We start from the raw sequence: 22442 nt of genomic DNA, 5'->3' as shown, positions 1-22442 counted from the left end.
CTTGCAAGTCTTCTAGGATTAGTTCATCAGGCTCAATTTGTTTGAAAACTAAGTTATAAGTAAGGACATCTGAGTATTCTTAACTTGATCTTCTCTTATGTGAGACAGAAACCATATCCCCCTGTTGGTGGAAGTAACTGTGCTTTTAATGGGAGGTGGAAGTTAGAAGACATTAAACATTTTGCCCATGTTGGCATTATCTATCTAGAGCTTTCACTGTGTGGATGACCAGCTCAATTTTTGGTCTTCCTTTTATGGCAAGCTACTTACAAATCAGATCTTTGCTACTGCAGATGCTTCTTACTAGATCTCAGTTTGTGCCTCTGGCCATTCTCATTTTCTCTGTGCTGGTTTGGCATATTACTGCTTAGTAATCTGATCCCATTTGCACTTTTATGTGAATCCTCTCATGCTTCATGAAGAGCTCTTGATTTACAATGTTTTTCAGAGGGGTAGCTAGGTCTCTTTAATGTTGTTAAGAAGCTTGTATTCTGCAATCTTTTCCCAGCAGGCTGAGGGTTTAAAATTCCTTTGACAACAAGGTACTGCAACCAGTTCCACTAACTGCTCTCAAAGAGCTGCATCCACATCCTTTTCCTCGTATTCTTGACTAAAATGGAGCCACCTCATGAGAATATGCGTAGTTTTTCTTCTGCCTGGAGACTTTTGTTAGGACTCTTTTCCTCTGCTCCTGAGCTTCAGAGGAGATATATGAAGCTAGGATATACCAAGCAGTGTCTGCTCCCTCTTCCTACCTGTATTGCTCAACAAGCTATTTTAATATTCTAGTCCTATATATTAACCTACCAAATTTCTGACATTCCTCCTAAGTAATAAACTTGTCCTGAAGTCTGTACTTTCAATTGCCCTTGATAACTTTTTATATTTTGAGCATTCATAAACAGGCATTTAATATTTTCTTCGGGGGAACAGTTCATGCTCCTATTGTTCCACTGACCCTGCTATAAACAAGACAATGGCACTTTGGGGGATGCCATTCTTCTGCTCAGTGTTTGAGACGCAGTGATGTCTCAGCGATGCCTGAGAGAAGCTTTTGTCTCCCTCTCCACTGGCTTCCCGTGAGCACCGTCTCTGCAGTAATCACAGAAAGACATTTCCTTCTGAAAACCCAATTTTTCTGTCAGCCAAAATACCTCAGGTAGAGGATGACACCTGGAGGCCCTTGGCACCCTATTTCCTGTGGGTCTATGATTCTATGACTTGGTGGATAAGGCACTGCAGATACTGCTCTGTGGTTTCCACCAACTTCCACCCATCTGCCTCCTCATCAAGGTTTGCATCTGATTGCAAAGGAACCGAAAAACCCATTCTGACACCTTGCTGTCCCCTCCTTACACTTCTGTGCTCCTTTGGTTCAATGTATTCAGAGAATAATCACTTCAAAAGAGAATCTCACTTATTCTCCCTTCCCTTACTTGTCTCAAACAGTAGTAGAGAGAGGTGAGAAGAAGGATGTGGTGTTTCTAATTGATGGCTCGGATGGTGTCAGAAGAGGTTTCCCTCTCCTGAAGACCTTTGTCGAAAGAGTTGTCGAAAGCCTTGATATTGGCCGTGACAAGGTCCGTGTTGCCATTGTGCAGTACAGCAACGTCATACAACCTGAGTTCTTACTGGATGCCTACGAAGACAAAGCCGATTTAGTCAGGGCTATCCAGGCACTGACAATTATGGGAGGATCTCCTCTGAACACTGGAGCAGCCCTCGACTATCTCATCAAGAACGTGTTCACGGTGTCAAGTGGCAGCAGGATAGCTGAGGGCGTCCCACAGTTCCTGATCCTGCTCACTGCTGACCGATCCCAGGATGATGTGAGGAGGCCCTCAGTGGTCCTCAAGACGAGTGGGACAGTGCCCTTTGGCATCGGGATTGGAAATGCCGACCTCACAGAACTTCAGACAATTTCCTTCCTCCCAGATTTTGCTATCTCTGTACCTGATTTCAGCCAGCTGGATTCAGTGCAACAGGCCGTCTCCAACAGAGTCATCCGGCTGACCAAGAAAGAAATAGAGTCACTTGCCCCTGATCTGGTTTTTACATCACCCAGCCCAGGTGAGAAGAAGTTTGTGTCTGCACCAAGAGCCAGCGGCAAAATATGATGTTTAGTAACATCATGGTTGCAACACAAACAGAAAAGCAAAGACAGCCACCATGTCCACCTTGGTCTCACTGTCAATGTATTTTCTGATGTACTTAGGGTTAGTAGGAGTTGTGATATTAAGCTGACACCCTTAATCACAGTCCTACAAAGTGGTCCATGTTACATCAACATGGAAGACACACAAAGTGGATGCCAGGACTTTAATCTTATTTTAATTGGATAAACTGTTATTTCAGTCCATACTATTCCTCTCAAAAAGGAAACGGCATCATTTAGATATTACAGGGATTCCTTCACGTAATACAAATCAACATCACCTTTCTGCTAAATCTAAGACCTTCTCCTGATGAGTCTAACATTTGCTATGCTCATTCATAGGGGAAGGGAAAATGGAAAAGAACCAGAACTTCCATTTCTGGTCTCACTTTGAATGAAATCCAGCCAGCATTCATCTGTCCTGAGGGGATGAAGGGTACCCAACCCAAATCAGTCCCTTTGAAGTCCACCATTCTACTGTATCTGTTCCTTACCTTCAGAGTCAGACTGCTTTCCCTCAGCCCCACTCGTCAATGTAATATTCAGTGATAATTCAGGCTCTGACCTGAATTGTCACTGCAGAAAGTATTTTCATTAGGGATTAGCCATCTTAGAAGCAGCACACGCTCAGAGAATCATGGCATAAAATCTATCTTAGAGGAGAAAGACAAGGAAAGAGGAATGGTTTGTGTGGCAACCTGCCCCGAGCAAGGAGCTTCACCAAGTTACATTTCCTTGTGTGTAGATCCCACAAGGAATTAATGTTCCACTTTTCCCTTGCTCTCTCTTGCTTCCTTTTCTCTGGAAACTGCTGTTCTTGCACTGCCTTGGGATGTGCCTAGGAGACTGGTCCAGTCTCTGGGGCTCCCAAGAGAAATCATAAGGAAAGAAACAATGAGCATCTTCCCAAAGCATGGGCCAGTGATGTAGATGATGACATTAGCTGCTCTCCATAGGCAAGGCTTGATACATCCTCTGACTGCTTCCTTCTATTCCACAGTGGGTGTGAAGAGGGATGTCGTCTTCCTGGTTGATGGCTCCCGCTACGCCGCCCAGGAGTTCTACCTCATCCGTGATCTCATCGAGAGGATAGTGAACAATCTGGATGTGGGCTTTGACACTACCCGGGTTTCAGTGGTCCAGTTCAGCGAGCATCCCCACGTGGAGTTCCTACTCAATGCTCACTCCACCAAGGATGAGGTGCAAGGTGCAGTGAGGCGGCTGCGCCCGCGGGGTGGCCAGCAGGTGAATGTGGGGGAAGCCCTTGAATTTGTGGCAAAAACCATCTTCACTCGTCCCTCTGGGAGCCGCATTGAAGAGGGTGTCCCTCAGTTTTTGGTTATCCTCTCCTCCCGCAAGTCTGACGATGACTTAGAATTCCCATCAGTGCAAGTCAAACAAGTAGGAGTGGCACCTCTGGTCATCGCGAAGAACATGGATCCTGAGGAGATGGTGCAGATTTCCCTTAGCCCTGACTATGTGTTCCAAGTCTCCAGCTTCCAGGAACTGCCCAGCCTCGAACAGAAGCTGCTGGCTCCTATTGAAACCCTGAGTGCGGACCAAATCAGACAACTCCTGGGAGATGTGACAGTTCCAGGTAAGACCCTGTCATTACCAGCTGCCTCTCTGTTGCTATTCAAGCAAATATTACACGGCTGGGTAAAGGACTTTCAGTCCCTTCTTTCCTTAGTAATAAATGAAGGCAGCACACACACAGCTTTGGGAGACCACTTCTAAACATGCAGAAATTCTACCTTAGTACTTAAATATATAATTTATTTTTATTTTCAAGTCAAAGACTGCAAGGTGCTTGACTGCATATTCCCATTTAGCAGCTCTTTAAGAAAAAGACATAAATCTGCGGCAAAACAAAGCTAGAAACATTGACAAATCCAGACAAGAGTGTTAAAGAATGAAACAGATAAGGGTCTGAGTAATACATGCTTAGAATATTAGGCAGGTCACTAATACATGCATGCACTTGCAGACAAGCCCCTGAGGATGAGCTCCACAAATCTCCTTGCCTTGATTTGGGTAAAATATACCATGCAGTTTTACATTACCAGAGAATAGATATCACAGAAATCCTACAGAAAAGTCTAAGCAAAGCCTTAGTGCACAAATAATTTCCCCTCTTTTTGCTTCCCTGCAGATGTTTCTGGTGAGGAAAAGGACATTGTCTTCCTCATCGATAGCTCCGATAGCGTTAGGACTGATGGGCTTGCTCACATTCGGGATTTCATCAGCAGAATTGTTCAGCAGCTCGACGTTGGGCCAAACAAAGTGCGAATTGGAGTGGTGCAATTCAGCAACAATGTCTTCCCTGAGTTCTACTTGAAAACCCACAAATCTAAAAATGCTGTGCTGCAAGCCATCCGCCGCTTGCGGCTTAGAGGAGGGTACCCTCTGAATGCTGGCAAAGCCCTGGACTACGTGGTGAAGAACTACTTCATCAAGTCTGCAGGGAGCAGGATAGAAGACAGAGTGCCCCAGCATCTAGTCGTCATCCTCGGAGATCAGTCCCAGGATGACGTCAACAGGCCTGCTAATGTGATCTCTTCAACAATTATTCAACCCCTGGGTGTAGGAGCCAGGAATGTAGACAGGAACCAGCTGCAGGTCATTACCAATGATCCTAGCCGCGTGCTTGTAGTACAGGACTTCACAGGACTGCCCACTTTAGAAAGAAATGTGCAGAACATTCTTGAAGAGCTTCCAGTACCTACAACAGAAAGCCCTCTCTCACCAGTACCTGGTAAGTTTGCTATTCATCCTGCAGACTTTTGTAGATATAACACAGACAGAGATTGTACAATGTGTAAATGGCTCCATAACTCTTTTTGATTCCCAGCGGTTTAGTTACATTGCTTTAAAGAACACTTTGAAGAAGATTTTGTGGAAATGTGAAAATTTCTATGTGAAAGCATAGAATTAAATTTGAAAAGAGATGAGACTATCGTAAAAACAAGTAATGTTGCATGAGGTGTAATAAATACGTTGTGTAAAATGTTTCTTCTTGTATGCATGTAAAATCATGCCAAAGACCAACAAAACTAAAAGGTTTGAAAGGAGAAAGAAATGCAATGCTATTTGACATAGCACTAAGCACCATAAATATTATAACTGTCACAAACAATGATTAACAACTGTGATTTCTTTGTAATTTCTTTTTCAGGAGGCAAAAAGCAGGCTGACATTGTGTTTTTGCTGGATGGCTCCATCAATCTGGGAAGAGATAATTTCCAAGAAGTTCTCCAGTTTGTGTATTCTATAGTGGATGCCATCTATGAGGATGGTGACTCCATCCAGGTAGGACTGGCACAGTACAACTCAGATGTCACTGATGAGTTTTTCCTCAAGGATTACTCCAGCAAACCTCAGATTTTAGACGCCATCAACAAAGTGATCTACAAAGGTGGCCGAGTGGCAAACACTGGTGCAGCCATCAAGCACCTCCAGGCAAAACACTTTGTAAAGGAGGCCGGCAGCCGAATTGACCAGAGAGTACCTCAGATTGCCTTCATCATCACGGGGGGGAAATCCTCAGATGATGGGCAGGGTGCCTCCTTGGAAATTGCACAGAAAGGCGTCAAAGTGTTTGCAGTTGGAGTGAGGAACATCGACTTAGAAGAGGTCAGCAAGTTGGCCAGCGAGAGTGCCACAAGCTTCAGAGTGTCAACAGCTCAGGAGTTGTCCGAACTGAATGAGCAGGTCTTGGTCACATTGGCAGCTGCTATGGAGGAGAAACTGTGCCCAGGAATGACAGATGTGATGAGAGGTAAGCGCCATCCTTCCACAATGTGTTTGGGTCACTCCCACTTGGAGTCCATTTTGATGGACTCCTCCAGCGTGCCTATAGCTGAGTCCAGGCATGGGCTTGGACCTTCTCCAAGAACGTGGTGGTCAGCCCTTTGTACTGGAGCTTCAGCACGTGAATGACTTGTGCACTGTCACCTTCGGGCTGCAGTTGTGGTGGAAGAATTTAAGATATGACTGGCTGTGGCACAGGAGACAGGACACATTGCTTGACAGAGAAGGCTTCACCTCAGGAACAAGCTAGCCCCAAACCACTTACCCTCTGCTGCTACATCAGAGGGGCTCCTGCCTGCCTGATCCTGTTTAACCCAGGTTTTCTTTGCTGTGATGAAAGGAAGTCCACAGCACTTGCGTATCAAATAGTGGCATTTTTCCATTCAGAGATCTGGTCTAATCATAGAATTGCTAAGGTTGGAAAGACCACTAAGATCATCTAGTCCAACCATCAACCCAACGCCTAACAGGATTAGAAAAGTCTGAACACCGGCACAGGTTGCTCAGAGAGGCTGTGGACTCTCCTCCTTGGAGACCTTTGTAAGTGACCTGGACGTGGTGCTGGGCACCCGGCTCTGGGTGGCCCTGCTGGAGCTGGGGTTGGGTCAGAGGGGCCCAGAGATCGCTTCCCACTTCAGCCATTGTTTGGTTCTGTCATTGTTACTTGAAAATCATCTGTTGTATTGCTCAACATCGACACTCTCCTCTGTTTCCACATTTCCCTTTCAGACTGCGACTTAGACGTGATACTTGGCTTCGATGTGACAGACGTTGGAGCTGGCCAAAACATCTTCAATTCCCAGAGAGGGCTGGAGTCCAGGGTCGAGGCTGTGCTGAACAGAATAACACAGATGCAGAAGATCAGCTGTACCGGCAGCCGGGCACCCAACGTCAGGGTGGCCATCATGGCCCAGGCCCAGGGGGGACCTGTAGAGGGATTGGACTTTTCTGAGTACCAGCCTGAACTCTTCGAGAGATTCCAAGGCATGCGCACCCGTGGGCCCTATTTTCTCACAGCTGAGACACTGAAATCCTACCAGAACAAATTCAGATCAGCGCCCTCTGGTAGCACCAAGGTAAGTCAAAACCAAGGCCAACGGTGTTGGACAGAAAAGCTGCCCTCTTTTACACTTTGGTTGTCAAGGAAGGCAGCTCTTTGATTTTGGTCAATGAAGTGACCATGTATTCATAAGAAAAGCCCTGACTTTTGGTCATCTGCTTGTTCCCTGTGGCCTCCCAGCACTGTCAATGCCCTGCCCTGGTCATTGCTGAGCAGCTGGGGCCCAGGGCCACGGCTTGGCTACGCACTTCTTACACCTGTCTGATATGATGCACAGAAATCTGGGACAGAAATGCATAGATTCACATCCTGCAAAGTTGGGAAGGGAGGAGCAATTCCCCCATCTCACCTTGGGCAAAGTGTCTCTTGGATGAAGGCCCTCCACGTTGCTCATGATTGCATTCCAACTCTAAGGATTCTATGATTCAGTGATTTCATACCAGAAAATTTCTAGGTCCTAACATAAAATTGTTTCTCTCCCAGGTGGTAATCCATTTTACAGATGGTACAGATGACTCCTTGGATCAGATGAAGGCTGCCTCGGCTGATTTGCGTAGACAAGGTAATTCTTACTTTTTGAGAAAGTGACTATAGAGCTCACATTAACTTGTCATGTACTTTAAGACAGTTTTTCATGGATCAGCCATGTTTTGATAGCAATGAATAAGGATTTCAGTACATCAGTGACTTCTACACACATTGCTGTTTTTCATCTCCTTCCCGTGATATTTAACTACCAGCTAGCACCTAAGCATGGGGGTAACTTGCACCACATGTGTTTGTTCTTGGTCAAACAACTTCCATTTGCAACTGGAGAGTTGACCCAGCTTCGCAGGTGAGGGCGTGCACAGTCTGCAGAGCACCTTGTCCCATCACAGCTTCTTCCGCTTCTTCCACTTTCAGGTGTCAACGCTCTCCTCTTCGTTGGCCTGGATCGAGTGAAAAACTTTGAGGAAGTGATGCAGCTGGAGTTCGGGCGGGGTTTCACCTACAACAGACCGCTGAGAGTTAACCTCCTGGACCTGGATTTCGAGTTGGCAGAGCAGCTTGTAAGTCACTTGGCACAGGCAGTGCTGCCTTGCAATGCTGGGAAAAAGCCAAAGGCTGGATGTGCTGCAGGTCTGGAGCACTGCTGAATCACACCCTCTTGGCTCCAGCCATTCCCCCTCCTTAGCTCACGTATGCTCTTTATAGAGATGCCATAGCAAATTAATGAAGAGCAGATCCTGGTGCTGCCTTGTCTTGTACCGTTCCTGGAGTAGGGCTTCTCCAGTTCAGGCTGCAAAGCATGAAGCCCAATAGGGCTAGGTCAGATGGAATAGGTTAAGAATCCACATACGTACCAGCACCACACTAAAGGCTTGAGAGTGACACACTGTTATGCACTGTCACTGCTAAATCTCCTGCATAAACAAAACTTTCTAGGTTTCTTCCCAGAGCTGATACAGTGCTTATGTGTTAGACATGTTTCTTACAGATGGTAGTTCTTCTTCCAGCCAGAAGCTCATCAATTTACCTCCACCCCATGTATATAGCCTCTCTTGAGCATGTTGAGAACTAATTTGCTATCATCCCTTACACATGCAGCTCCTCCTCTAACTTCACATCTGCTCTAGATTTGTTAACCTCCTTTTCCAGCAGCTTTAATAAAATTAGGCTTAATCTGCTATTACAACCTTGATGGGCCTTTCTCTGCAAAGCCAAGTGTAGCCACTTGGAAGTGAACCGTGGTTTTTGGGAGAAGAGCTAATTTTCAGCCCATCCCCATGTAGTTCCTTTAACTAGGAAAATCCTTCCAAAATGTAAATGTGTAAAGCTGGCAGGAGGCGTCTGCAGCCAGCAATGTACTTGGCGAAGAAAAGGATTTTTTCTTTCTAGTGAATGATGCAAAACCAAGCTGTGATTTCTATGAATCCGTATCATCTTATTTTTCCTTTTGTTGTGTGCTTGCAAATTGTTCTCAGACCGCGGGTTGCTGGTGAGCTGCTCTCTGCAACAACCTTCTCCTGCCCTATTCCACAGCCTGGATTTGTTTCTTCAAAGATGAGATTGCTCTGTCCAGCAACCGGCACTGTTTTGGGGACTGGTCTCCTACTAAATGCCCTCTATGACTTCTGCCCAAGCAGAAAGATTGATCTTTCTGCCATCACACACCTCTTTCTCACACTGTTGTGGCTGTTTCCTGGAGGGAGGAACCCAACATTCAGTTGTGCCATCTGTGTTTCCTCGCAGGATAACATTGCAGAAAGGACATGCTGTGGGGTCCATTGCAAGTGCTCAGGGCAGAGAGGGGACAGAGGTCTTCCTGGGCCCATAGGACCAAAGGTAGGTCACTTCATTTGGAGGGGAGAGCATCCACCATGGTGGAGGTGGGTGGGTGGACAAGCAGGTTGTGCACATTGTGCTCGGTGATGCTCATGGGGAGTTTGTGTTCCTCTCACTCTCCCATTGTAAAATTGTCTCTGGGCCATCCACAGCAGTTGAGAACTGCTCTTCTTCCCTTTCCTCACAGCCTGTGTGCTGTAAACCAACCGAGAGGGAAGGGAGGGCTGGTGGGAAGGAGAGAGCAAAGTGTCTGGTGACACCATCTGGGAACAGCAAAGCAAGTATTACTTTCCTTGACTTGTTTATGTAGGTGATCAAGCAGATGCTGAGTGCAGATCCATAGAAATCCTAAATGTCAATTTAGAGGTAGCTCACAGTACTAGGAAGAAAATGAAAACTGCTTTGTATTTTCTTCTAGGGTGCTACAGGTGACATTGGCTATGGAGGCTATCCTGGCGATGAAGGAGGACCAGTGAGTAACTGCTCCGCTCTGCTCCATGTGCTCAGTACTGCTCAAATCAGAGACCTCACCACAGTGAAGCATTCAGAGGCTTTTTTCTAAGTACTTTCTGCAGGGGATGTGGGGGCGGGATGACAAGAGAGCAGCCAGGACTTTGTGTCGTCCCCATGCGATGGCTGAGTCGCTGGTCCAGGTCCTGGCTGCTTCTTGAGAGCTGTGGGGAATAGCTCCCCTGTTGCGGGCTGACCCAGTTCTGTGCTGTTCCTGCGAGGCAGCTGGAAAGGTTTGCAGCTGGTCCCAACTACCTCCAAGCAGGGCAGGGTGTTGTGGACACAGCAAGCACCAACACAGTAAAATCTTCAGCTTCATTAAAGCCACAGCCTGCTCCAAAGCATCCATATTGAATGCAGCTGAAAGAGCTGAGCAAGTCCAAGTATCAGACCACAAAGGGGTGTTTCTATCCATCATGGTGACAGACAATGCGAGTCCCATGATTTCTTCTTAGCACAGCTTCTTCCAAACTCTTACTTCATGAATCCCATGTCACTGCTGGAATAAACAGCTCCCCACACATCACATCCAGGGGGTGAAGCTGAGGCCAAGGGGCTGATGGTGCACTCCTTTTCCAGATCAGAAGCAGGGGCCAAATGCTGTGGTCAAATTTAAGGTCAGGATTGGGTTAGTCATCACTGTTGAGCTCTGAGGGGTTCTTGCTGTCATTTTTTGGAAGGAGGAGACTCTTTCATAACTGAGAGCTTGGCAAGGATGTGTCTCTGTCAGCAGTGAAGATGACCTCTATACAATGAATGTTGAGGACAAAAGATAGTCCTAGTGCATTGACTGGGCACTGACCTTCCAAAACTTGATGCTCTGTGGTTTAGGACAAAGCACCTCCCATGCTTGCCAGTACGTGCAGTTAGCTAAAGATATGCATGCAGAGGCAAACCTTGACCACTGTGTTCTCTACTCTGTGCACAGGGTGAGCGTGGACCACCAGGAGTGAACGGAACGCAGGGTTTCCAGGGATGCCCTGGGCACAGAGGAACCAAGGTATGTCTGGAAGGAGCCTGCATGGCACAGACCCTGCATACAGCTGGGGGAAGTCCACTGCTGCTTTAGGATGTCATGCAGCAGCCACAAAGTCCACGCCAGCATCCACCTGGCTGAGCACCAAAGCTCCCAGCATGTATTGCACTGCTGGCTCTGCTCAACCTGCGGACAGGACTTGCCATTGAGGAGTGGGGAGAAAAGTGAGCCACAACTGCTGCTTTGAAGGGGATCTTTGAGCCAAGGCTCAGGACAGCAGCTGTGCCACGAGCTAGAAAGGTGGTGAAACATTTAATATCCATGGGTAATTTTCAGTGATATGAAAGAGCTGTTTCCTACCATTTGCTCTTACAGCAGGATCCTCTGGCAAGGAGTGCAGGAGTGCCTGAACCAAGCCCATTAGTTGCAGCTGAGCTACTGGAAGTTTTAAAAAAGCTGCACAGCCTTGGACAAAGCTGATGCTCTGTGCGGCCCCTGAAGTCTGGATCCATTTAAGAAGGGGTGTAGGGAGAAAGCAAAGTCAGTGATAATCTAACTCATTTATCTATGGAGAAAGAGTTATGGCTAAGGAATAAACTATTTTATTGGGTCAGCTGGCTAAAACCCACAATGCATATATTTTATCTCAGTACGAGTGGTCAGGAGACAGCTGAAGGCTTGCACAGAAAGAAGTGAGGGATGGTTAATCCCCATGCAGCACACCTCATCCATCCCAGCCCATCCTGGCTCTGGGTCTGCCCCTTGTCCCCACCACCACCCACAGTGGTGGCCCCAAGAGCAGTGCACTAACTCCTTTTTCTGATCTCTTTAGGGTTCTCGGGGATTCCCAGGAGAGAAGGTATGGAACTATTTCCTCATCACACAGTGGTGAACGTGGGGGGTGCAAATGCATCAGCATCCCCCCAGGTTCTCCTTTTCCTTGGTGATCATTTGCCCCCCCCCCCCCCCCCTTCTGCAGGGTGAACTGGGAGAAATGGGTCTGGATGGCATTGATGGAGAAGAGGTCAGTCATTCCTACCATACTTCTCTTTATAATGTGATGTTCAGGTGAAAAAGCCATAGAAGCGGCAAACACTCTCCTAAAATACTTCTATTCTTTTGCAGGGAGACAAAGGCTTGCCTGGCTCCTCTGGAGAGAAGGGGTTCTCTGGCAGGAGGGTAGGTGTTCATCACACAGTTACAAAGGGGCTAGCCCATGGTGGAAGGGAGCCTGGAGAGGATGGAAGGTCCTCTGCTCCCCTGGGGACTAGGGAGTTGGTGGAGGCAAGGACTGCTCCTGCTAACTCTCCTTCCTTTCCCCCAGGGTAATAAAGGAGCCAAAGGTGAACGAGGAGAGCGAGGTGACCGTGGGCTCCGTGGAGACCCGGTAAATATTGCTGGGACAGCTTCTTGACTTCCCCTCTCCAAGTCCCATGGGTCTTCTGCAAGAAGCGAGTATGTACTCAGGGTTATTGAATGCTGCTGGACAAGAAGCAACAGCTCTCAGCCTTCTAGCCTGAAGCCCAGATGCTGTTGGCAGTGGTTTATAATGCAAGAGATTTTTCAGTCCATGCGCTCTGCCCTTTTATGCAAGCTGTGCCACAAGAAGTCTCCCTGCCCCATAGCCCATGGAGCCAGAATAGTTCTTACAACGAGAGTTTAGAGGCAAGCTTTCAGGTCAGGATGCTTGCATGCAACAGCCTGCCCTGGCTGGGGAGGAGAGCTGCGTGAAATGATGGATCTGAGAGCCTAAAGCCTTCAGATGGTGCCACGGTTTTAGGGCAAGGCACCACCAAAGGATAGTCGCTATCATATGGCAAGGGGCAGGTCCAGCAACTGAGGAAGGACCCAGAGATGGCAGATGGGTAACACATGCCTCTGGGTACTAAGCTGCCCGTCATTGCTTCAATCTACTAAAAATCCCCTTCCTCTTCTCACCATTATTGTTTCTCAGTTGAAACACAGTGTTTGCCCCAAACCACCAGAATTGTGTACTTCACCTAATTTGGTCAAAAGAGAAGAAAAAAAAAGTGTTGGTTCTGAGCTACAGCAGAGCAGTTTGTGACGTCTATCTTTCTTGTCTCACTCACACAGCTGTTTCTCATTGCTCCATTGCTTTCAGGGAGATTCAGGAGCAGATAATACTCAGCGGGGAACCCGAGGCCAAAAGGGTGAAATTGGACAAATGGTAAAGCTTCTTTGTTGTCTTCTGTTGTTTTTGTTTATGCAGTAAGATAGGACAGACAAAGTAAGAGAGAAAGACACTGCCAAAAAGGTGCAAGCTTCTTGAATTCATCACACCTTGTTGGGCAGAATATTTTTTCCACTGGAAAATGTTGTTGGTTTGCCATCAACACTTTTTCTGGAAAGACATCAGTTTAGATGATGTTTTGTGTTAACTGTTTTTTTTTTTTTTTTCCTTGGGAAATTGTCCCTGAGAAGAACTTTGTACGTGGAAATTAACTTCATCTGCTGTTACGAATCAATACAATCAGAAAGGTTGGCTTGAGCTAGCTTAAATGTGATGAAGCCTTTGCTGTTAAAAAGATTTTCAGCCACAGCATGAGGCTAAGCGGTTGTGTGGGGGCACAGAGGTGCCCACACATCTCAGAGCTCTCACCCCTTTTGCCATTTCCCTTAGGGAGAGCCTGGACCTGCAGGGCAGAGAGGCCCAGACGGAGGAGTCGGGAGACAGGTGAGCTGCTGGATCCGCAGTTGGCAGGGCTGCTTTTGTTTCAAAAGTGTCTCCTACCCATCCTGCTTTCACAAGTGGCAGAGTTACAACACCTGGTGGTTTGTTGGCTTGCATTGACTCTTAAGCTCAACTCCTGCTGTTACTATCCCCACCAGAGCATCTCTGCGAGATCAATGGAGCTATATCTGATTTGTTTGACTCTATGTATCAGGCTCATCATTTTTAAAAGGCAAGAACAAAAGCAGAGCTAAAACTGAAGCAAGCTGGGATGTCTGGGGATGTGCTTGCTGCTGCCAGCCCCTCAGTAGAGGGGAAGTGTGCTGCTACACATGTGGCTGAGCAACTCACCTGTGTATGGGGCCAAGGGGCTGCAAGGAAGGAGAAAACACGCCAGAGCTTGGTTTGTGGCACAAGGTGGAGCATGGATTCCTCTCTCCCTAGTAAACTATTCAAAGACAGTTTTGCAATGAGAAGCAAAAACATGCTGTCCTAAAGGCAATAGAGAAGCGCATGCTTACATCCTTGCCTAACATGTCCCATTGTTTCTGTGCTCATAGGGCATGGCAGGACGAAGGGGGACAATAGGAGTCAAGGTAAGGGGCTGTGTAATCCTGTAACACTATGGAAGGCACAGTAACGATAGCAGGGTAGCAAAGTCCAAGGCTACAGCAAGCGAGGATAAGTCCAAATGCAGCAGCCATGGACACAGAAACAAAGGAGGAAAAAAAAAAAAAAAATAGCTGCTTACCTTTGGAAGGCTTGAGGTACACAGGGATCTCCAGCAAGATATCCTCACCTCCACTGCCAACCCTTAAATGAGGTCTGGGAAGGGGTGGATCTTCGCTCCACTCCTTCTGGTCACTCAGGTTCATTGCATGCACCTGAGCTCCCCTGGGTTGGCCTTGCCTTCCCACCAGGTGCTCAATCACTGCTTCAAGCGGTGACTTAGCTGTAGTTTCTGCTACAGATCTGGTATTACCACTGGTGCTTCCTGCTGCAGGTTTTGCTTCCTCTTCCCTTCCTCGTCTCACCTCCAAATCCCCCTACAACTCCACAGGCTCCCTCCTGCTGCTGTGAAATGAGCCAAACCAGGCAGCATAGTTGGGTCAAAGCATAAATGAGACATAGATTGATGCCTGTGGGAGGCAAACTGCCCCACCATTTCTGTGTTTGTTCTTATTCTACAAAATAAATAAATAAAAACTGTTCTTCCCTGCCCTTTACATAGCCATAAAGTGGCTTCCCATGCCCTGACACCCCCTGCCCCTTGCCATGTCCCCAGTGCTAACCTGCACTGTTCTGCACCTCCAGGGCACCAAGGGCGCACTTGGCCAGGCGGGGCCAGCTGGAGAACAAGGCATGAGAGGACCACAGGTCAGTGAGAGAAGGGAAAATGTACATCTTGTGGCAGTATGCTGTTGCATTACCTCTTCACGGGGCCTGGGCAGCAAGGACTGTTGGGACTGGTGTGCAGTTCCCAAGGCGTGATGTATTTGGAAACTATCACTCGAGCACTGGAGCATTTGCTTTCCCTCTCAATCTCTGGCTGTGTTGGTGTGTCTCTCCCCATGTGTACTGACACGTCTTTCTCCTGCATAGGGCCCACCTGGCCAGATCGGCACTCCAGGCATCAGGGGAGAGCAAGGTGTCCCTGGGCCCAGGGTGAGTCCTTCTGCTTGTTCCTAGCCAGGGACCAACCGGGCTTAGCTTGGAGATCTCACTGAATTTCCTACAGTGCTTTGAGGGGCACCAGCCCTCGTGGTAGATCCATGATTCCTATGGCCACGCAGATCCCCCATTTAAGGCACTCAGTTGTACTGACACACTGCCAACATGCCTCTCCTTTCTGTTCCAGGCTGGGGGTGGGCAACCAGGACCCCCAGGAGAGAGGGGTAGGATCGGCCCGCTGGGACGAAAGGTATGTCTTCCTGAGCTCTGGGAATCAGAACCAAAACAGCAATGAGGAGCAGAGGAATGGGCTTTAAAAAGTACTGGAGATGAATCTCTTGGAGCAAAACTAACTCGTCTTCATTGGTTTGTGTGGTACAGACTAGAGAGAGGTGTGTGCTCTGGATGTCTTATTAGGCTCCCATCTCACCGAACAGAGGCAAACGTAGATTCCCAGTCATTTCCCAGGCAGATTATCAGCTGGTGCCCACATGCTGGATCTCTCAAGACCCTCTGTATGTAGTGCTTTTGTAGCATTTCTGGCCACATAGGTCCAGACATGACTTTCTGCTGCAAAAAACACTGGTTTGTATAAAGAAATCATTGATGGTGAGGTGGAGAAGTCTTATATTTGCCTGGAGTTTCAGTGTATGCTTAAACAGATGCTCCTGTTTTCAGGGCGAGCCTGGAAATCCTGGACCCAGGGGACCGAATGGACAGCAAGGTCCACGAGGAGAGATGGTAAGTGTGGTCATGGACCAGCTACAGGCCTTCACAGCAGAGAGTTTGGCTTGCCTGTGGACTTTATACTCTCCAAAGTACCATACAAGAGAGGGAAATCAGCCTCATGGCTTCCTCTGGCATGAGTGTAGTTTTACACCTTGTGTATGTGTGCTAAGCAGACTTTAATTCATACTTGTCATTTTAGCTCTACTTTTTTGTACTATTTTTCTAAAAACTAATTTCATTTGTAGGAGGGCTTTTCCAGGGCCTGTGGCATTAATGTTTTTCTCTACTGATGTCACAGGCTCTGTGAGCTTTAAGATATTCAAGTATGTCTGAATATTAATGCCATTTGCTTTCCAATTTTAGGGTGATGATGGACGAGATGGAATTGGTGGTCCAGGTCCTAAAGGCAGAAAGGTAGGTGCATGCTCAACATGACCATCTACCAACATGAGTTACAGAGGACAAGGAATTAGCCAAGTGCTCCATGCAGATGGACAAAGGCAGCGCCTAAGTGAAGTCAGAGAGGCCTCATTCAGGGACAAAAACTACCCCTAAGTTTGGACTTGGAGAGACAATAAACCTCCCCTTTGACTTTGTCTTTGTTTTTCCTCTGTATATTGTCTTTTTCAAGGAGGAAGTATATCCTTTTTGTACCTTTCAGCTAGAAAGCTCCAGGAATGACCATGGGACTTCAAAATGAATATGCCAGCAACTCTGATAGCTTCTCTACAGTTGAAATTAGCCTTAGAGGAGCAGTCAGACCTCAAAAAGAGTGGCCGTTCTCTTTTTGTTAACCATATGAGGAACAAAATTGTAAACTGAATTTGCAGTCTCTCCCACTTTTTCATCCATCATTTTAATTTGTTTTTACATATTTGTCTACAGAAACAGGATCATTTTCTAAAACCCTATTTTCAAATAAAACTTTGTTTTTTTTCAGGGAGAACGTGGCTTCGTAGGCTTCCCAGGACCCAAGGTACAATGCAGCCCATGAGTTATGCCTTCATTTTCCAAAAAAAGTAGCCATGATCTGAGGACCTGTGCAGATTGAGAGCTACCATTTCTGTTTGTCCCCATCCAGGGTGGGCCAGGCGACCGTGGTGGTGCTGGAGGACCCGGACCTAAAGGAAACAGAGGCCGCAGAGTGAGTGTTACTTTGACACAGACTTTCCCCTGTGCAAGAATGACCTGGAAGATGTGCACATCTTCTCCTCTAGAGGTTGACTCACACTCTTGGGAGTCCTCCAGCAGGCATTCACAGAGAGGACTTCTCTTTCTAGGGAAATGCTGGAAATCCTGGGACACCTGGTCAGAAAGGAGAGATTGGATACCCTGGACCATCTGTAAGTGTTCATTGCACCCAAAGAGTCTCCTCATTGCCTCTCTGAGAAACGTAACAGTAACTATGTGTGCCAGGGGTTGAAAAATATGCCTACTGAAATTGCATATTGCACTTAATTATTTTTATTATTTTAATTAACAGGGACCTAAAGGTGAAAAAGGACAATCCATCAGTGTAAGTGTAGCATCATTTCTTCCTTATTTTGAGATATTCTTTTGTTGGCTGTGTCATATACTTATTTTCCCTTTCTAATTCTCTCTCATTCTATTTCCTAAAGCAATGTGCTCTTGTGCAGAACATCAAAGACAAATGCCGTGAGTACCTCAGTACTTTGCTAATCCCCCATTTTTACCCTGATATGCCAGTCACATCACATGAATGCCACTGACTGAAGTGCTTTTTTTTTTCCCCTTATTATTTCCACAGCTTGCTGCTATGGTAAGTTACCTTCAGTCCTTTATATCCTGATGTGATCATGTGCAAGAATTGTTGTTTTCCCCACATATGTGGTATGAACTTCCATTGAGCATGTGGTCCTTGCACCCTGGCAACTGTCTGGGGCACAATTTGTTCCCAACACGTGTTTTTGGCAGGTCCCAAGGAGTGCCCTGTCTTCCCAACCGAGCTGGCCTTCGCTATTGACACCTCCTCGGGTGTTGGGAGGGATGTTTTCAACAGGATGAAGCAAACCGTGCTCAGAGTGGTCAGCAACTTAACCATTGCTGAGAGCAACTGCCCTCGGGGTGCCCGCGTGGCCCTGGTCACCTACAACAATGAAGTCACCACGGAGATCCGCTTTGCTGATGCCAGGAAGAAATCAAGCCTTCTCCAGCAGATCCAAAACTTCCAGGCAACCCTGACCACAAAGCCACGCAGCCTGGAGACTGCCATGTCCTTTGTGGCCAGGAACACCTTCAAGCGTGCCCGAAGTGGGTTCCTCATGAGGAAGGTGGCCGTCTTTTTCAGCAATGGGGAGACGAGAGCCTCCCCGCAGCTCAATGATGCCGTGCTGAAGCTCTATGATGCTGGGGTCATTCCTGTGTTCCTCACCAGCAGGCAGGATGCAGTTCTTGAAAGAGCTCTAGAGGTTGGGGCTGTTCACCCTTTCTTTCCTTTTCTGCTCCTGACCTCAGTTCTGTTCATTGGGAGATTGATGGCATATTTCTGTTGGCTCTTCCAGCTGCTGGTTGGCTTCTGTAGGCCTTTCAAGTGCTTAGCACTGAGAAGCATTGCTATGGAAACTCATCCAGCACGCCTATTAGAGAAATCTGAGATGCATGCTGCAAAACTAGCAATGTTCTGATGAGTCAGTTGTTTCCCAGACCATAGCTCCTGTGTGCCCCGTGTGGCATGATAAAGATCACCTCCATAGCAAGAAAGAAAGACAAAGTCAAAGGGTGGGAAGGTGGAATTATGGTAGCATCCCTAGTAGAGGGAGAGCTGAGGTATATACATTTAAAGCAGCAAAAAAGCCCCAGCTGAGCATGCTAAGCACTGATTCAAGTGCTTGACCTTTTTTTTATGGCATTTGCCTAAACTAGTCCCACTAAGTGACGTCAGGTGTACTAGGCTCCTCCAGATAGGATACACCAAAACCAGCATGCTGTGTAGGGAATCCCTTAGAGTTGGCCACAAGGTTGCCTTCCCCTACTTTCCATTGAAAATAACAGAAAGCAGCAATGCTAACATCATGGTTTTTTGTTTGCGTCTAACCAGATCAACAACACAGCAGTTGGACATGCGATCGTTCTTCCAGCCAGCGGCAGCCAGCTGAACGACACTATCCGGAGGCTCCTGACTTGTCACATTTGTCTGGGTAAAGCATCCAAATTCCCCTCTAGACTGTGCCAGATCCTTCTAGTTGCACAGCAGTTTGTTGTCAGTGGTACAGAAGGGAAGCCCTGCTAGGAGTCAGCCCTTTTGCTGCTGAAGACAAGGGATCCCTATTCTTAGGCTGAGCAGAAAACACTGGCATTGTGAATAAGGCTCACTGTTCATTAGGGGTGTCCTCCAAGTTGTAAATGGAAGCTCTGTTTTTGACCTGTTCCCATTTTGAGAGCCCAAATAACAATATCTCAGTGCTCTAAAATATGGCCCTGTCACTTACGACTGAGAGCTTCAGGAATCTCTTTGGACAGAGGAGTGCATGAAAAATACTAAATTACTAAACAATTAAATACAATACTAATTACTAAACAATTAAATGTATTTTGGGATTAAATTTCTTTGTTACCAAGTAATAGACCAGTGAACATCCATATCTCAGTAGCATTTCATATGATAAAGAGACTTTTAATGGTGACAATAGAGGGCTATTTTCAGTTCCTCCAGGTGAGATCTGCTGTGTTTCTGCCCTAGATGTGTGTGAACCTGATCCTATCTGTGGTTATGGTAGTCAAAGACCTGTATTCAGAGACAGAAGGGCAGCCCCAACAGATGTAGACACTGACATAGCCTTCATCATGGATAGCTCGGAGTCCACCACACCTCTGCAGTTCAATGAGATGAAGAAGTACATTTCCCACCTCATAAGTAACATGGAAGTCAGCTCTGAGCCAAAAATATCTCAGCACCACGCAAGAGTGGCAGTTCTCCAGCAAGCTCCTTATGAACATGAAACCAACTCAAGTTTCCCACCAGTGAAAACAGAGTTTTCACTAACTGATTATGGATCCAAAGAGAAGATCATTAATTACTTACACAACCAAATGACCCAGCTCTACGGCACAATGGCTATGGGAAGTGCAGTTGAACACACAGTGGCTCATATTTTTGAAAGTGCACCAAACCCTCGGGATCTCAAAGTCATAGTTCTCATGATAACTGGAAAAATGGAAAAACAAGAACTTGAGTACTTGCAGGAGGCTGTAATTGATGCAAAATGCAAAGGATACTTGTTCGTTATCTTGGGCATCGGCAAGAATGTGGATGTCAAGAATATCTATAGCCTAGCTAGTGAGCCAAATGATGTGTTCTTCAAATTGGTCTCTAAACCCGGAGAGCTTCATGAAGAACCCTTACTACGCTTTGGGAGACTGCTGCCATCTTTTATCAGAAGTAAGTATAACATCCTGCAGCCAGTGTGGAAGGGGCAACAGCTGACCTTAGTGGGATTAGTCTGCCAGGTTGTCTCTGTCCTGACCATCTAACTGGGCAGTAGTACCACTGAAGAAGTCACCTTGTTTTATACGTTCTATAGCGTTTGGCACTTTGTTACTGCTTGTAGGTCTGTCCAGTTGAATGTCTGTGTTTTGGGGTCCTTTTGGCCTCCCCAGCCCATGCACCTTTTTAGTCTCTTGATCCACCAAGTAGAGTCTGTGTGTGCATCTAGTTTGGCTTGGTCTCCAGGGGCTCATCTGGGGGATCTGACCTAATCGTGCCTGGCATACTAGCTGATCTACAATGTGTGCCATTGGATCTGGTTCTCCTGAGGCTCTGAATTGGAGCTTGTCTTGCAGTAGAATAAGAAGCCAACATGCACACATCTTTCCCAGCAAATAAACATTGAGTTTTTTTCATTTTGATTTTTCCAGCCACTGCTTACAGGGATCCTGGAAACCTCTCAGTAAAATACTAAAAATGTGGTTGGAAGTGCTTTGCTATGAGAATGTTGTTTACATGTGACAGACTAAAACATACAGCCATCTAGTATCTTGCAGTTACTGCTCTTTGTATGCTGGAATAACAGGTCTCTTTGCCCAGGATGCTGCAGTGACCACACTACACATCAGGAGATAGTCCATAGATTTTAACAAGAGCAAGCAAAGAGAAGAGCTTTTTTAATCAAGAAGAAATACATGTAATGCAGTGTTGGTAGGTTACAACCACCCTCAACACCAGTATTTAATGCCAATCTCTCTCCATCTCCAGGTGACTTTGCTTTCTACCTGTCTCCAGAAATAAGGAAACAGTGCAAGTGGCTCCAGGGAGATCAAACACCCAAGAGCCCTGGGCATACTGGACAAAAAGCAGTGTAAGTAGCTCCTCCAGACTTCCAAAATTCTGTTTCTGTAGTATTTGGGAAAATAATAAATATGAGAAAAAGGACATACTAACTGCTTTTTGCTCGGATAGATATATGGCCCCCAACGCAACCGTAACCCGAACCATAAGCACCACCACCACGCTACGCACCACCATCAAGCCTGCTGCAAGCACCAGTGCCCATGCCAGGACCACCACTGCCAGCACCACGGCCCAGACCAGAGCCGCAGAGAGGCCCACAGAGAGCACTACTGTCCACGTGAATGCCACTGTACAGAGCCAAGGAAGCACCGCTGCCAACACCAAAGCCACCAGCCGCACCACAGCAAGCACCACAGCTGCAGCAGCGAGCGGCAGGAGAAGACAAGGTGGTATGTGAAAGGCTGTCCCCACGCCTAGTGTCACTTGCTTGTATGAGTTTGGCTGTATTGTAGTGAGTTGGGCTTTTCTTCATTTCCAAGAGGGCCATCCTAATGGAAAATGTTGCTAGGAAGCCAAGTTTTGTGCTCGCAGAAAGACACTTTCAGGTGCAAAACTGGAAAATTGTACTAGTTTCTAACAGTGGTGAGGCATTGGCGAGGGATGCCCAGCAAGGTGTTCCAGAACCATGGAGATGTGGCACTGAGGGACGTGGTTAGTGGGCATGGTGAGTTGGGGTTGGACTTGGGGATCTTAGAGGCCTTTTCTAACCTTAATGACTCTGTGATCTAAGAACGGGACAATCCATTATCTGCTGCTTAGCCCAGTAACATGGTGACTTCTCTTTTTAGCATGGTCCATTTGCTTTCAGTGTTTTTATCCCCCTAGCTAAGTTTTGCTATTTATGGTGATTCATACAACGAGGTTGTTTGAGTTCTCTGTCAGCTAATATAAATAGTTGAAGTTCATTCATCACTGAATCAGTGTGGAGGCCTCACTGGGAATGATAAAGCTCTTCCATATGAGCACAGTTCACGTAAAGAAGCATTCTCATGTACTCCTGCAGGGGGGTGCAGGCAGCTCTGCACAAAATGAACCAGTAACAAAGAACATCTGTCAAAAGCAGAGCCAGTTGATGAACACATCTCCATGTAAAAACAGCTTTTGCAAGGTCCATGCTTTCGTCTGCTTGCAGGGAACAAGATTTTCTGGGTATTTCTTGTTCCACTGTTTCTTCCAAGCAGTGGTAAGGCCTCATCCAATGCTCCT

The 22442-nt window shown here is 46.8% G+C and overlaps 1 protein-coding gene and 1 long non-coding RNA gene across 13 annotated transcripts in view; one reads left to right on the top strand and one right to left on the bottom strand.

Annotated features, from left to right (window-relative positions):
• The window catches only part of COL6A3 (collagen type VI alpha 3 chain), a 54913-nt gene that overhangs the window by 23004 nt on the left and 9467 nt on the right, over window positions 1-22442 (top strand). For 9 of the 12 annotated variants that reach the window (XM_021398402.1, XM_021398401.1, XM_021398400.1 and 6 more), the window contains 33 exons: window positions 1450-2070; window positions 3156-3752; window positions 4308-4910; window positions 5331-5933; window positions 6695-7041; window positions 7509-7587; window positions 7929-8074; window positions 9258-9350; window positions 9769-9822; window positions 10789-10860; window positions 11669-11695; window positions 11816-11860; window positions 11962-12015; window positions 12161-12223; window positions 12959-13024; window positions 13478-13531; window positions 14089-14124; window positions 14843-14905; window positions 15131-15193; window positions 15387-15449; window positions 15878-15940; window positions 16292-16342; window positions 16869-16904; window positions 17010-17072; window positions 17209-17271; window positions 17412-17444; window positions 17548-17584; window positions 17697-17708; window positions 17864-18357; window positions 18987-19086; window positions 19629-20327; window positions 21141-21243; window positions 21345-21625. In XM_021398402.1, coding sequence (XP_021254077.1) covers window positions 1450-2070; window positions 3156-3752; window positions 4308-4910; window positions 5331-5933; window positions 6695-7041; window positions 7509-7587; window positions 7929-8074; window positions 9258-9350; window positions 9769-9822; window positions 10789-10860; window positions 11669-11695; window positions 11816-11860; window positions 11962-12015; window positions 12161-12223; window positions 12959-13024; window positions 13478-13531; window positions 14089-14124; window positions 14843-14905; window positions 15131-15193; window positions 15387-15449; window positions 15878-15940; window positions 16292-16342; window positions 16869-16904; window positions 17010-17072; window positions 17209-17271; window positions 17412-17444; window positions 17548-17584; window positions 17697-17708; window positions 17864-18357; window positions 18987-19086; window positions 19629-20327; window positions 21141-21243; window positions 21345-21625 — 5784 coding nt within the window. The remainder of the gene's footprint in view (window positions 1-1449; window positions 2071-3155; window positions 3753-4307; window positions 4911-5330; window positions 5934-6694; window positions 7042-7508; window positions 7588-7928; window positions 8075-9257; window positions 9351-9768; window positions 9823-10788; window positions 10861-11668; window positions 11696-11815; window positions 11861-11961; window positions 12016-12160; window positions 12224-12958; window positions 13025-13477; window positions 13532-14088; window positions 14125-14842; window positions 14906-15130; window positions 15194-15386; window positions 15450-15877; window positions 15941-16291; window positions 16343-16868; window positions 16905-17009; window positions 17073-17208; window positions 17272-17411; window positions 17445-17547; window positions 17585-17696; window positions 17709-17863; window positions 18358-18986; window positions 19087-19628; window positions 20328-21140; window positions 21244-21344; window positions 21626-22442) is intronic. The other 3 variants (XM_021398398.1, XM_021398399.1, XM_021398408.1) reach the window with 3 other exon arrangements.
• On the bottom strand, window positions 9938-14315 carry LOC110399530. Its single transcript, XR_002439259.1, has 3 exons — window positions 14280-14315; window positions 13880-13976; window positions 9938-10460 (listed from the first exon to the last, which is right to left on the bottom strand). It is a non-coding gene; the product is annotated as an uncharacterized LOC110399530 (long non-coding RNA).

This window comes from Numida meleagris, chromosome 5, assembly GCF_002078875.1.
Source record: "Numida meleagris isolate 19003 breed g44 Domestic line chromosome 5, NumMel1.0, whole genome shotgun sequence".
NCBI lineage: Eukaryota > Metazoa > Chordata > Aves > Galliformes > Numididae > Numida > Numida meleagris.
The sequence above is the reverse complement of the archived record's forward strand: the minus strand, read 5'-3'. Positions and strand labels throughout refer to the sequence as shown.